At 38.3% G+C, this 15,346-nt stretch overlaps 1 protein-coding gene across 1 annotated transcript in view; it reads left to right on the top strand.

The window, feature by feature from the left end:
* STARD9 (StAR related lipid transfer domain containing 9) overlaps nucleotides 1–15,346 on the top strand; it is a 93,959-nt gene that overhangs the window by 3,202 nt on the left and 75,411 nt on the right. Inside the window, exons 2-3 of the mRNA XM_071427282.1 lie at nucleotides 8,915–8,984; nucleotides 10,258–10,374. Coding sequence (XP_071283383.1) covers nucleotides 8,915–8,984; nucleotides 10,258–10,374 — 187 coding nt within the window. The remainder of the gene's footprint in view (nucleotides 1–8,914; nucleotides 8,985–10,257; nucleotides 10,375–15,346) is intronic.

Here is a 15,346-nt window from a genome sequence, read left to right as displayed (position 1 = left end):
CAACACTGCACTCTGCAGTATGGTGCTATGATAGGACACCTTACCCTCCAGACTTGGAAACAATGTGACTGGCTGAGAAAGTATTCAAGTATTTCAGTACTGTGTCCAGGACTCTCCTTGTGCTTGAGTAGCTCACTTAATACTGTGTTGGGTGTTGTATGCTACAGAAACCCCTGCAGTATTCAGCAATAGTACCCTGAAGTTTGGGAGTTACTTGTGCAGGACCAAGCAAAACATAAAATATACTCTGCTGTTGAAAATATCATCTCCACTTTTCAGGTGCTTCTCTGGCCCAAAAAGGAGAGAGCTCTCATTTGAGAGAGTCTTTCCTGGTGTCTTTACTGACTCACAAATTAACTTTCCCATCCATTATGACCCTCACAGGTATGTCACCTGAAAGACTTGCTAAACAGATTAATTGATCCAAAAGCTGCCCTTTGTCTTTTTTCTGCTTTGCATTGTTTCTGAGCTGTAACCTGAAGCCTCCTGGCCAGTTATGTATTCCCCAGTCGTCTCAGGAGTTCTTGGCCTTGTCCTCCACACTCTGGCAAACAAAAGCATCAAAGAAATGTCTGGGTAGTCCCAGGTAGCAAAGCTGAGCCACACTTCCAGCTGTGCAGGTGTTTACTATCACAGTCTGAGCTGCAACAGTTGTTTTCCTCATTACTGCTGCTCTGCATGACATATTCCTCTAATTGCCTTCCTAGAATGCAGCAGTTAATGAGGCTTGGATGGGATGGAGGAGCTAAATTTGAGGTCCTAGGAGCTCAGGTGAGCTAGCCCATGCCTGGGAGGGAATTTTAGGGGAGGTTTGTCACTCAGAGTTTCCAGAAAATGGCTTGGTGTGGGAGGCTGATCTGAGCAGTATGCTGACCATAGCTTCACTGAATAGCAGAGAAAGGAGCTCAATTCATGGGTTCATCATGATGTGAGTATTTTAAATCCATTTCTATTTAAAAGGAAAGCTATGTGGAAAATTAAGATTAATTTCAGATCATTTTAGAAATGATACAAAGTAAATCACTATTGGTTTTTACTTTGTTAACTAGTCTCTGCTATGCTCTATCTCTTTGTTCTTTATAATCCTGTTATAGTAAACAAAGAAATTATTATTTTGCAAGGAAGACTTATGGCTGTTTTATAGACTGTGCTTTCAGCTGTTTTTCATGTTCATGTGTAACCACAAGAACTTAGATACAGCAATGTGGTTTACTGCTGACAAGAGTGATAACTTGTAAATTTTGTAGAAAACATTCCTTGAATCTTATGCTAAAATTAAAGCAATAGCAGGTTGGAGCTTGTTGATCTCCTTCTTATATATTTTCGTATATATATATTCCTTGTGACTTTGGTGCTGTTGCCCTCTCACACATAGAGAAATGGCAGACTTTTATCTACTTTTATATGTTGTGGTTGAGTAAGTGTTGCTCCTCTCTCTCCCTCTGTTAAACATGAGTTTTGGGATTGGTACCTGATGGTGGGAGAGAGTTGTCTCCGGCCTCCAAGACTCCTTTGCTGTTTGAAAATCTCTATGAACTGCATTAGTTATGCATTGCTAAGGATTTAAAGTTTCTTTTCCACAGCAGAGCTAGGATTTTTAAATGAAAAGTTGAGATTTTAATTTTGGTTTTATAAAGGAAATCCCTCTCCAAACAAATCTTAACATTTGTATATCCTGTTAAGGTTATATTGACATACTTTCCTCCCTCTCTTAAATTAGTTATTTTCTTTACTTAGTCCATTATTAAAATGTTCATGTAAGCTATCATTGAGGTGGCTGCTCTTTTCTCTTAGCATCTGTACTTGGCATTAGGAGGTGGTTTCCATAAGCCACATCTGTTACTTAATAAAGGGTACAGCATCAGCAACTTTTCCCAGATGTATTTTTCTTGAAGTTGCATGGACCAGGTTTTCAGAGTTAGACAAAGGACAGACTTTCTAGCTTCCTAAAAGAGCAGAACTCTGCATGACCCTGAGATGAGATCAGCTGGTCAGAGCATGGTGCTGATAACACTGGGGTTGTAGGTTTGATCCCTATATGGGCCATTCGCATAATAGTTGGTTTCAAGGAATGAAATCTGACTTCTGTATCCACATTCTGGTTTGCATGGAAAACATGGCATTTGTACAGGATTCCTTTGATGCAAAAGTCTGAATTATACTATGTCATTGCTCAGTAAACAGCTGTGAAATCAAGGGTAGATGAAATTGCACTGACTGGAATGTAGCCTTGTTTTAAATCCTCCTCATTTCATGTTTTTTTTAATGCTGGTGGCATGACAGCTGAAAAAGACTTTTTCCTCTCCCCTTCCCTCCTCCTGTCCATGTCTCTTCATGAAAAGAAAACAGCACTATTCCACAATTCAAAGCACTGCTGTATCAGCAGGAGTATTTCTGACTTGGATTTATCAGGGAAGATGCCTCATGTTTATATCTGTACGAAATATTCATATTTTTATTGCTATATAGTATTTGCAAAGGAGAACGAGGAAAAGCACACATGAATGATAGTAATCACTAAGACTGGTGATTTTTGACTTTCAGATTTGTTAGGCATGAAAGCTAGGCATGAAAGAGGCAATGAAAGCTCCATGCTGCTGGGAGGAGCCTCAAAAAATTACTAGAGCAGCCTGTCTCATATAGCAGCATGCTGTCTTGGTGAACTCTGTGTACTTGGCTTCAGTAGAGAGTTTGGAATTATTTATAAACATCTGTTCTGAATTTGGTAGGAGGATTGCTGACCAGCTGTGCAGTCCTATTTGCAAGACACAGTGAAACGTTTTGACTTTAAAGAGAAATATCCAAAATGGTATTGGGTAATGAGAATAATGAGAAACACTGAAAATGAGTCTTAGATTATTTATACTTGATACTTGATTATTGATACTTTATTTTTACATATTAAAAAAATTCTGCATTGACCAAAGTGAGGATGTTCATACTATTAACACCTCAACTTTGATGGGTTACAGCAGCAGGTATAAGGATACACATTAGGCAGATGCTGTGTTTGAGAAGTTGTAGTTGGAGGTACCTTGACTTGTCAGTAGAGTACAGAAGCTCTAATGGCTGAAAACTTTGACATTTCTTATCATTTTTGATGGAGCAGCACGGAGTCTCAACAGGTATATCCTCAAGCCATTTTCCTGTGATTGTGTTCTCTGGAGACTAGCAAAGATGATAATAAACCATGCATAGTTTCTCTGGTATTTTTGTTGGTCAATCATTCCAGAAGTGCAAAGATGGCAGCTTGTCAAAGATACTTCTGCCAAGGCTGCCAATAAACAAGAGTCAGGGACAGTGTACAGCATACTGTTAATGGAAAGAAAAGAGAAATCTCGCTAACTAAAGTTTTCCCCATAAAATCTTTAGACTTCATGACCAAGGGAATAGTTGGGTTTGACTTCCTTCAGGATTATACACAAGCTGCAGGCATGGTGCTTGCATAGGTGTGCAATTAGATGGCACAAAGTGTCCCCATGTACAAGTGGCAAATGTCTGTCTTACTTGTAGGCTGTCACAGGTGTGAGTCATGTCCTGGGAAGTGACAGTCCAAGAGCCATCAGGAGTAACTGCTGGTACACATCCTGCCACAGAAGGCTACATTTTTTCTGGAAGAGCCTCTGCAAGAGGGGAGGGATTGATATTATTGACACTACTTTTGAGGGACTGTTTCAGTACAGATTGAGATTTGGTTTGGAATTAGCTTGAGTGGTGGGAACTGGCAGGAAAGCATTACGTACTTGCAATGATTACCTTGCAGGATTATTTTTGAAGCCTCTTTAAAAAACCATTCAAGACTTTTCTTGTACTTGAGTTATATATATTGGCTTTGGTATGTTTGATTAATTTTGTGAGTACTTTGCTGGCCTGTATTTGTAGAAGCTGTTTTGTTGCATGACATGTCTACTGCTAATGACTACAGTATTTTTGCCTTATCACATGTACGTGTTCCTAAAACAAACAGGCAACTTTTAAAAAGTCAGCTTCCTTTGTTTTCCAAATGCCTGTTATTTGAGAGGGCGGAGGAGAAGTGTGGCAAATTTTAGAATGTATAAAAAAAAACAACTTCCCCCTTTCTTTCCACCCACTGCTTCCTCCAGCTCTGCATACCTCCTTGCACTTCTGTGCTCTGTGTCTGAACTCATCTCACTGAGATTCAGCAAGCTGTGGAAGTGTCCCTCTACAGGGTCTTGATCCTTCCATGATTCTTTCCCAGCCACTCATTCTTGCAGTGTCTTTGTCCCTGGGGGTTGCATTAGCTTTACATCCTGTCGGCAAAAATGTTTTTTCATAGCAACAGCAAATGCTATGAGATTCCCTTTGGGCTGCCTGTATTTTCTGGACTGTTGTAGCAGCTTTTTTCTGCCACGTCTCCCTTGTAGCTCCCCATTACAGCCCTGCCACTCTATTCTGTATTTGTCACTGTTCTGTTACTGGGTCTGCAATTCTGTAAAGCTTTGTATGACTGAGAAGATGCAGGTCTTTCTTGGGACAAGCACCAATAAATGGTGTTTCTACAGCTTTATCTTTGTACAGGTAATTTGTTTTAGTGGAAAATAATTTAGGAGAGGCATTTCCCAAACACAGCATGCATTTTTCAAGTGAGAGGAAAGGATGGGGAAAATAAATGTTAGGGCCACAGTGACTTCTGAGCAGCAGAAGTGAAACATGTCACTAGAAAAGTGTAGTTTGAAGTTGATTTTATTGGTACAAAAATTACAGTTTTCATACCTGGGGAGCAGAGCATCCATTCTTAAGGATGATGGGTTGCTTTATCATTCAAATGCAAGCTGTTGCACTTGTGTGTAAGAGTGTACTGACAAACACAGGTTTTGCTGAGAGAGCTTTTGTGCTGTTTGCAATTTGGAGTTAAGGTCAAAATATCTAGAACAGCTGTGAGTCTGTTTTTCCTCCTGGGCTTTCCTTCCCCTGTTTTGCACCTAAATGGAGCATGATATAAATATGTGTTTACAGAGAGTTCAAATGCAGAGTCTGTAGGGCTGGTGGCTACCTCAGGCCAGGCTGCTTGCTTTGTGCCCCCGGGTCTCTGGCTGTAAGCTGTAAGGGAAGGGTCTCCATTCCCATCACCACTTGTTCCTGCCCTGTCTCTTGCTTTGGCTCAGCAGGTTGTTGACTGCTGAGTTCAGTGCTCTGAAGGGCTTGGGAGGCCTGTGACACATTGATTATTTATTTTGGTTTGAGGGTTGTTTTCCTGATCACAGCTGATCTGAGTCATTGCATGGGTGTGTGAATGCTAGAAAGTAGAAACACGTGTGGGAGGCTGGAGCAGTGAAGAGAAATTGTATCTTTTAGCAACAGTCTGGAGTTAAGATAAAAGTCTGGGTGCTGTAAATATGCAGAGCTAGGGGAGATTTTAGTTCTGTTCCTGTTTTCTGGTGGCTTTCTTGTTTTGTGAGACTCAGACAAGGGTACTTATTGCTGGATTATGCTTTATGGCTGCATAGTGTGGAATCTTTGATACTATCTGGTAAAAGGTAGCAATTTCATTTTGTGTTATTTGTATTTTACTGGGTTTATGTTTATTTTAATAGAAGTAGATATGTAAATATGAGTATAAATTTTTTTAATTCCACTATTTTTTTGTGTCTCAAAGATTTTATGTTTGGAATTTCTTCTTTATCTTTAATCTTTAGTGATGACTGTAGCCTGTGAAAGTGTCAGTCTATAAGGACTCAGAGTAAAGTCACTTTTTCATAGGGTTATGTGTAACTCATGAGGACTGAGGGCAATGAGTTTCATGTAATTATTACAGCTTGGGTTGAAACCACTGTTTGTTGTTGAGGCTGCCTTACTAGAGTACCTTGGCATTTAAAAGCTTTTCCAGATTTCACCCCTTTAAGCACAAATGCTCTATTCATTAATGCCTGTTTCAGACTTAAGGTTGCTTAAAATTATTTTTAAGCTTCACCCAGAACAGTTCAGCTGCTGCAGGAGATAAGGTTATGGGGGAATTATGTTCTAAAACATATAAAAGCTACTTAGGGGGACCTTTTATTTGAATTCCCCAATTGATTTTAAAATTTGAAATCTGATGTGATTCCCATCTCAATCTACCCATTTCTGCCCAAGTTCTAAATAATTAAAATTCGTTACCATGCTCAGTGAAGACTTGTAATAGTGTAGCAGGTAAAAATTTTAAGGGATCTGCTTTCTCTCAGCTTGAATTCTTCAGTGTTGACCAAATAATGCTTGCATCATCCCCTTAAGTAAAAATAACACATTGTTTGAGCATTATTTCAAGAAGTTGAGCTCAGTGTTGTACAAGTCACAATTGAAGCCCAGGAATGGGACCTGAGACCAAGATCTTCTCTCTTATTTATTTATATATAATATGTTTGCTGACCTCAGCACATGTCCAGGAAGAAAGACTGGTTTACTTGTGGAGTATACAAGTAAACTTGAGTTAGACACTGGAAGAACTGACAAGAAGAGCAGGATTATGAATTTTTGGAGCAGGGACAGCAGCCTATGACTACCTACGATGCAGCAGGAGAAGGGACACAAGACATACAGAGCAGTTGAAGACTGCCCTGGCCAAGATGGACATGATGTTGCTGAGAACACATAGCAGATACCTGTAGGGAATGATGTGTGTGCATAGGAGGAGAAGGATAGGAACTCAGTGAACTATTTAGGCTGGTAAGAATGGAGCATTAAGAACTGAAAATTAGGGATGCTTATGGGATTGGGAAACAGGATAGGGCCAGTGTCATGCTTGGGCAGTGAAGGAAAGGGTGTGTGTAACCAAAGCAAGCTCTCTTCTAAACAATCCCTCTAGTTTTCTCTGTCTGCTGCTGCTCTTAAAATACTGTGAAATTCTGTCAAAATGTCCCATTGCCTCTTAAATCAGATCTGCTGTACAGGGTAAATGTCACCTTTGTCCATTAGCTCACCTGGCAGAGATTTGTACATGGATATCTAAGTCCCCTAAGTAACTTACAGTGGAAAGCATTTGCTTGTCAAAACATTTATAAAGTTACACCTGTCCAGATTAAATGCATCAGTTGCCCATTTCTAGCTTAGGTACTCCCTGCCAGTATCCTTAGGCACTGGTCCTTTTTCATTTGTTCTTTAGGGAGCCTTATGAGACCTTGGTTCTGTGCTCAGATGTACATAATGCAGCATTTGGTACCCAGCTGTACATAAGGTGTTTCCCTGTCTCTTGGGGTCGGACTTAGGGCTCTGAATCATGTGTTTAACAGCTGAATACTCACAGCTTAACCAAAATCTCTGGGAGCTGTCCTTGTATTGTCTATGTGAGGAGTCACGTGTAAATATGTACTACAGGAAATACCAAGTTCAGTCTCAAGGAGGGTACCTCAAAAATCAGTGATGTGAAGCAAGAGACTTTACCTTAAAGCACTATTTCTGTCTGCAAAATGGGAACAGCTATGCTCAGAAATGTGCTTAAAACCTCTTTATGCTTGGTAAGCTCAAATGCCACAGTGATTGTCTTCATGGAAGCCTTAAGTGTCCTAAGGCATTGTTTTGAATCTTGTTTTGAATCAGAAAGCATGGGGTAAAAACTGAGAAGTGGAGAGACCCAAAGGCAGGGGATGATGTGCTTTTGGCCACCTGGAAGTCAGAGCCCACAGTGCAGGCAGATTGTAATTGGTGGGGGACTAAATACTTTGCACACATAGAAAGGAATATGTTAAAAGTCTAGGGCCAGGAGTGAGCAGCTGTCAGCTGGGCTTCAATTTTCTAATTCTTGTTTCATCTTGTTAACTGACCTCATGATACTGATCCAGGTGATTATCATGAGATATATATATATGCATCTAACCCCAAATGACAGTGTCTTCACCTTGATTTTAATAAAATTTGACAAAAGTGCACTAAGGAAAAAATTGTTTTTATTTCCAAACCAATTTCTTATAGCTTTACAAAGATATTAGTCTTTATCAAAACTTTATCAGAAAGTGTACCACAAAGCAAAATATAGAGGAAATATAAATCATCTTTGTCTTGCTCTTAGCTTCTTAAACTTGGAGAAATAGGACACTGACCTCTTCTTCCTCTGTTCTATCCTACTATTTATTTAAAAATCCATTATAATTATTGAGAGGGATAAGTAAGAGATAAGAGCATCCTTATCTTCAGGTAGCTATCCTGCTGTAAGCCCAGAAATAAAATGAATTTGGTTTAAGGGGGCTTTTTGTTTGGTTGGTTTGGTTTTTGTTTTGGGATCTTTGTTTGTTTGGTTAGTTTTGTTTTGCTTTTTCCTCATCCTTTTCTCATTCTTTTTTAACATGACCCATTTGGATGTGGAAGTTGTCTGTAGTAGTCAGTCATAGCTGATTCCAGTGACAGATTTAGACAGTACATATGAGTGCATGGTCCTTTGCACTTGAGGAACAGTCCTGTCCATTTATATTTCATGACAGAGAAATGGTTTCTTCTTTGGTTTTATTGTTTGTTTGGCACTTTTTTTCCCTAAAGAGTACTTTTTGAGGACTACAACAAACACTTTGGATTAAGTGGGGAAAAATGTGACAGCTCTTGCAGCTCACAAGTCTGTGGCAGGGATCCCTACCCCACCAAGCACAGCCAGTCTGCCAGTGCTCCACTCTACTTTCTTGTAAAAGCAATAACTCTTAAATAGAAATAAAATCCCAACAATGTATTTAGGAAAAACACTTCAAAGCTCTTTAATCCCCACCTTATTGGGGTTTTTTTAGCCCTCTGCTTTTGAGATACCTTAATGCAGATCTGCAAATGCTATTTTATGTCACAGAGTCTTATCTGTGTATATCTGAAGTTTCTGTTTTATAGCCCTGATTTGCAGTTTGCTAAAGTAAACATAAATTTATGGAGTTTAGAAATTTGAAATGCACCTTTCTGTTTCTTTGTATTTTAAATGGATTTTTAAAATGTGTTCTGTTTCCAGAGAGAGAGCAGAAGGAGGAAGAGTGATTGTAGAAGTTGATGACAAAGTGGCAAAAGTCAGAAATATAAAGGTATGCTTTTTGTTGTCTCCTCTTTCCCATACAAGAATCCTGATATCCTGATAATTTTCTCTGTTTGCTTGCCTATTGGATCATTCTAACAGAAATATTAAGGGAGAAGTTTAAACCGGCACAGCCCTAGAATTATTGCAGAGAAAGTGTGGGGAAGGATTGTTTTGGTTTGGGGCTAGTTTGTGTGTTTTGGGGGAAGAAATTGAGAAGGGACATAACAGACAGCTGTCTTGTCTGTATGTTATATTTATCAAAGCCTCTGCAATGCTTTTGCATGCCATCATTCAAAGCTGTTGGTAAATTGTTTAGGAATTTTTGTGTATCTTGCTGTTACTAACATCTGGATAATTTCTTTCCCTGTATCTCTCCTCTTTTCATATTTCCCCTCAGAGTGCAACTGATTTGCATGAAATAGAGCAAATTGTGTAAAGCTGCACTTCAGGCCTTGGTAAAGGACCAAGAGCTATAAGAATAAACTGAGTGTAGCCATCATCTTCCTTGAGAGCTCTGGAGCCTGCATGCTTTTTTTCTGCTTAAGTTAGTGTGAATGTTGAGGTTCTAACAAAGTTATTAATTAGATCAAAACTGTATATGGTGTTAATTTTGTATCATGTTTTGAATCGTTACTCTTCTCCTTTGAGTGTTCATAAGATTATCTGTTTTATTACCAATCACTTGGGCAAAATTATATGGAAAGATTTATACAATTCCTTTAATTTCAATAATTGTTGACTCTTGTGCTAGAAAGGCTTCTCTGTCATTGTTAGTAGCCCATAAAGGATGAGTTTGGATTGTGCAGTCCCAGTGACAGAAGCATTAACTTGCAACCATGACAAAGCAAAGGGGGAAACTGGGGAAGAGATCTGCATATTTAACTATGCAGTGGTAAAATTGTTTTCTTCTTATCACTTGGGGCCTCATTTGTGTCATGTGGTTCTCTGTGAAACAGAAGAATTTCAGAGAAATATCAAAAGGTTTATAAAGCTTTCCTGCCAATACATAGAATTTATGAAGAATTTATTTAGCTGAATTATGCCTAGTGTACGTGTCTTGGGGAACCTTAGCCGTAGTAAATGAACCCTTCAGTAAAAATGCTCTAGCAGGTTTGTCATGGGTGTCTCCACCTCACTCTAAACACCAAAGAAAATTGAATAAAGAGGTTTAACTCTATGCCATTGGATCCTCGATAAACTTCCCATTAACTTGGAAAACGTATTTTTGGGCTCAGCTTCAGAGTGACTTGGTCTTTCTGTCTTTTTCCTTTCATTGTCAGGTTGACAGTAGACTTGATAGCAGTTGGGACTCTAGAGAAAAAACTGTGGCCTTTAGCTTTGACTACTGCTACTGGTCAGTTGATCCTGAAGATCCAAACTATGCATCTCAGGAAATGGTGAGCGATGCTTCATGTCCACATTCCCATCCCATTTTGTCCTTCATAACCATGTCTTCAGGAAGACACTGAGATATATAACATGAGAGATCTCCTTTTCTATTCTGCCCCCATCTTTTTCTTCTTTTGTTTGCAATACCACAGTGTTCAGGCTTCTGTCTGAAACACGTGCAGTAGGAATGCAATACCCTTGTTTGTCAGCCAATGCACACTTTCCTTAGATATGTTACATTTGGCAGTGATCATTAATGGTGATGATCTGATGACTCTAGCTTGGAAATGAGATTTTTTTTCAGGAGCAGATGTCATGATCTAGTGGGAGAAAGCTCTGAAAGAAAGTAAGAGTGATTCTCTGAGAGGATCAGCAGTGAAGTAATCACATCTTTAATGGCAGAAAACTTTAGTTACACCATATTGTTCAGAGATATTTTCCTTGATAAACCATCAGAAATCTCTTGTAACTAATGGAGAGTCCTTCCGTCTTCAGAACCAAGCTTTGGCTAATTGATAAAAAAGATTGAAGGATTTGGAATTGAAATATGATGTTATTAAACAAGGAATGTTAATAAACAAGGAATTATTAAATCTACAAATAAATACAGTGCACAGCAAAGCTATCCAAATATATCATTATATAAGCAAACGTATTTTGGCATTAAAATCAGGTTTTACTGCTGTTTTGTTTCCCAAATTATGCATATTTCATTTCTGTCTGTTGTGAGAACAGCTGTCCTGAAATTTTGACCTGTATAATTGTGTTGTTTTTCATAGAAATTATGATTTAAGACTGACTTAGTCCTGTAAAATTTGTATTTCTGGTAGTGATGAGCACAGGACTGTTTTTATTTTTGGGAGTCAATATTTGAAAAACTGTCACATTTGGAAATTAGCATAACTGTAGGTGAAGTTCTTGACTGTCCTTTATTTCCTTCCTGGTACAGTAGTGTGGAAGATACTTCTTGAGCTTGGGAAGTATTTTAGTGTTTAAAAAATAAAATGGTCTTTCTGAAACACTTGGCACTAGATAAACTTCTATGTTAGGGATTGCAAAAACCAAACATTTAAATGTTGATCTGTTTGGGTTCCCCCTAGCCCCATTTATATTTTCTTGTTTGTTTTGATTTTGTGTTCATTATGAGTTTGACACATAATACAAGTAGAAGCTTGCTTCTTAAAACTGTTAACAATATGGTGCCTTTCTAGTTGGAATGGTTTAGCAAATGAAATGCTGATAAATTCTGCCTGCCAAGTCAGTTTTAGCTCTACTCCGTGAGAGAAATTATCAGAACTGCCAAATGGAAAATACAAATATTGGCTACAAATGTAAGTTTTTGTTCTTGTTGTTATTAAATACAAGTGTGACTGAAGAAGAATGCAAAATGCAATATAAACAGTGCAGCTTCCTTGCTGGGTTTTAGTAGCTGTTTCAGACTATGTGGAGAACTCTGTATTGTCATGCAATACAGTTTTATCTGACAAAAACAGTGTGGGGGAACCATGAACACCTGGGCCATAGAAAATTGAGAAATGGGCAGTAGTTTCTTTACTTGTACCTGATGCTGACTGAAAGAACATCCAAGGCTGCTCTGTGGAACTGCTGGGTTGCTGAGACAGATGCCCTGTGTGAGATAAGGAAAGTCAAAAGATGGACTGGTGTTTTGACAGGCCTGGAGCCATGAGGGAATTACTTGGGCTTTTTGCCTGACTTTGTGATTGTGGAACCAGTAAAATGTACTTCAAATGTCCTTGAGAAGAGGCTGCTGGGATACTGCAATCTTACCATGCTTTTGGGCATTTTCTGCCCTCTTACACTGCATGAACGAATTTATTGTACTAATGCCATGTTTGGAATCATTGCTTCAGTGCTGAGCTGACAACAATGATGTTATCAGCAGCCAAAGGAGGTTTAGTACCACTGCCATCCTGTAAAAGCTTTCTTTCACAAGCTGACCTTGGATTACTTTTCCCTAAAAGATGTCCTGCCAACTGTTATCATATGTGATTGGTGTATTGGTTGAGGATGAAAAGTAGATAAAAGTATCTGTCTTGAGATTCGTTTTTGTAGAATGCTGTCTTTTAGTAAACTATTATTTTTTTTCCTCTTGAAGATGGATGTATAAAAATCAATCCTAACAGTCTCTTCAGTTAAGGACTCTGTGACAGTGTAACAATAGTGTGAGGGCTGCAAATCCTAGTGCTTTAAGTAGGATTTTAAAGATACAACTCTGCTTCTCTGAATACTTCTTACAGTTTCTTCCAGATATTAACATTGTACACTTCAGGTTCCTGTATCCTGCATTTCAGAGATGTGTACACACAATACATTTTATTCCCCATATACTTTGATCGAATACTTCAAAGGCACTTGTAAGAGTCTTAAGCCACATGTGTGTAAGTACTTTCAAATGTTTGGAAGATGAGTTTGGATTCATTCTTCTGTTTATAAAGGCTGTTCATTCCCTGCCTCCTGTACTTTATTTGTATTTTCCAAAAGGGGACTACATGTTGCCCATCTTGTATGTTTTTCCCAATACATTCATGTTAGTATTTTTTTAAGTAGGGAAAGTGTTTTTTCATTTTAATTTGGGAAAAGCAGACTTTCAATACAGTAAACTGAGGAGGAACTGGACCAATGTAGTAAAATCTGTAATATTCATGCGACAGATTATATGCCTTTACTTTTGTTTTTTAATAGCACTGAAAGAAGTGCTATTAAACAAAACAAGAAAAAAAAAAAAAACAACAAAAAACCCCCACAAAAAAGTGTAATCATTTTTGAGACAGAGTGTAGATTTCTTCTGTCACAGGTTGATACAGAATTACTTCAGTCTCACAGGGGAAAATGCTGATAGTCTGCACCTGGGCTTTGCCACTTGCAAACAATGAAGTAGTTTCATCATGTCTCCCCATATCCTTGTACTAAGGGTTTTTTGGGAAGTGATTTTTATTTGGTGTAAAATCTTCTTTAGCAAAGGGGAGCATTTTGGGTGATTATTCCTTCCTTCCCACTCCCTTCCTCCCCAGATGTCTTCAGATACCTGTGTGTAGCTCAGGATTGTTTTCCAAAGACAATGTTGGAAATCCATCACTCTTTGGCCATTATATAATTATGGGACTATTCTTTCCTAGAGATTCATGACATATTTTCATTTTGCAGTAAAAATACTGTGTGATAATGTTATTTTAGTGCTATTTAGGGTTATAATTTTTATTCTTACAGGTAGAATCAGCAAGCCTGAGTCTTTCTGCTGGTTAGCAGAAAGATAGTTGTTAGATAGCTGAATGTGATAGTTGTTATATATGTGCTGTGAGATATTTATAGCTGTCTCAGAAACAAACATCTAAGTTTAGACTTACTCAAATTTTTGTCTGGCATAGAACAGTGTGTTTCAATATTTTGAGCTTCCCTTGTAAAACTTAATACAGCTCTTAGTGAATATTTCCCCAAATCTGTTTTAGCTCCACTAAACAGAGGAGAACATTTAAAAATGTTGTGAAACTTACATAACTGCTCATTTAAATCCTACTGATTAAAAAATGTATTTCAGCTTCGTGAAAAAAAATATGTTTCAGCAAGCACAATTAAGCAAAATCATAAGGGTAATTTGCAGAAGAGCAAGAAACACAGGAACACATGCAAGCATTAAGTATTCTTGTAGCTTCAGTGCCCAGCTTCCCTGCAGGCACGCGTCCCATCTGGGCATTGTGCGCGCTCAGTACCCGCGGTGGGCAGAGTGACCCACAGGATGTGCCAGCAGGTGTGTGCACACAGAGCTGCCACAGAGAGCTGGTGTGGGGCAACCTGCTCCTTTTGATAACAGCAGTATGTTCCATGACTAATAGACTTTGAATGGTAGATATATCCAGAAAAGTTAAAGTTCCCAACCAGCACTGACTTCAGGGGAGTCCAAAACTCTGACTGGGTTTTATTGAAACACTTTCTGCAGCCTAGTTTTTTGTACCTTAGTGCAGCAGTTTGATGGAGATGATAGTGTTTATAAGGGAAATAGTAATTTAGACTTTAGAATTTTTTCCTCAGGCTTCCTAAAGAATTAAATAAATTATATTCATATTGGCCTAAGAATTGTACACTTCTGGGCTTGATCTGATAAGTGTGTTATTTTGGTTTGACACAGTATATTTGGTTTATGCTGGTGTGAATATTCCTTCAGTGTCACTCTGAATATTATCATTCTCAGTAATACTGTGACTCTCAATGGCCCTTCTAAGATATGTCCATAAAAGCCCTTGACCAAAAAGGCTGTGGCCAAACAGAAGGATAACTGTCTTTGAGGTAAATCTAAGAAACATAAGAGTGCACAGAGGCTAAATAGCTGAGTGATTACAAGAGTGATACTCTTGCATATTTTTCCCTGAAGGAATGCATTGTCTTGTTTGAAGAGAAGCATCTGCCTATCAAAGAAAAAAAAACTATTGTTTTCAAGATTTTGTTATGGATTTCCCGTATGTAGAGGTTCCATGTGAAGAGTATTACCTTAATAAATCAGGATGGTTTATAGTAAGAAAGCAGTAAGAGTATGAAAACAAATCTTATTGCAAATCTAGTAACTTCTCATAACTTCTTGACCTTCTCACCCTACACCTTCCTATTCTTCAGCAGTTGTTTACTAATTTAGGTGAAAGAATAACTTTGATCCTTTTTTTTGGTGCTCTTCCACCGTGAATTTGAACCACTGAGAATTTAACAAGATTGTTCAAAAGCAAGAAAGCAAGACCTGTTCAATTAAAGATTGTTTATTTCTAAACTTTATAGAGCAAGTAACACAGGCTCTGTGCCTGTCTGTCCATTCCACATTTGTAGCTAGGAAGAACTCCTTTCTCTTCAAACACATTATGTAATTATTTCTGTCTTTATAAATGTATTAATTGGAAAAATTACTCTTTGCTCTGAAGGCAGAAATGGGGATTACTGATGGCTCATGTGATAGAATATGTATGAGTCCTGTGAAGG

This window comes from Agelaius tricolor, unplaced genomic scaffold (genome assembly GCF_023055355.1).
Source record: "Agelaius tricolor isolate 1412-34295 unplaced genomic scaffold, bAgeTri1.0.p SCAF_5, whole genome shotgun sequence".
Taxonomy (NCBI): Eukaryota; Metazoa; Chordata; class Aves; order Passeriformes; family Icteridae; genus Agelaius; species Agelaius tricolor.
Note: the sequence above shows the minus strand (reverse complement) of the source record. Positions and strands in the feature narration are given on the sequence as shown.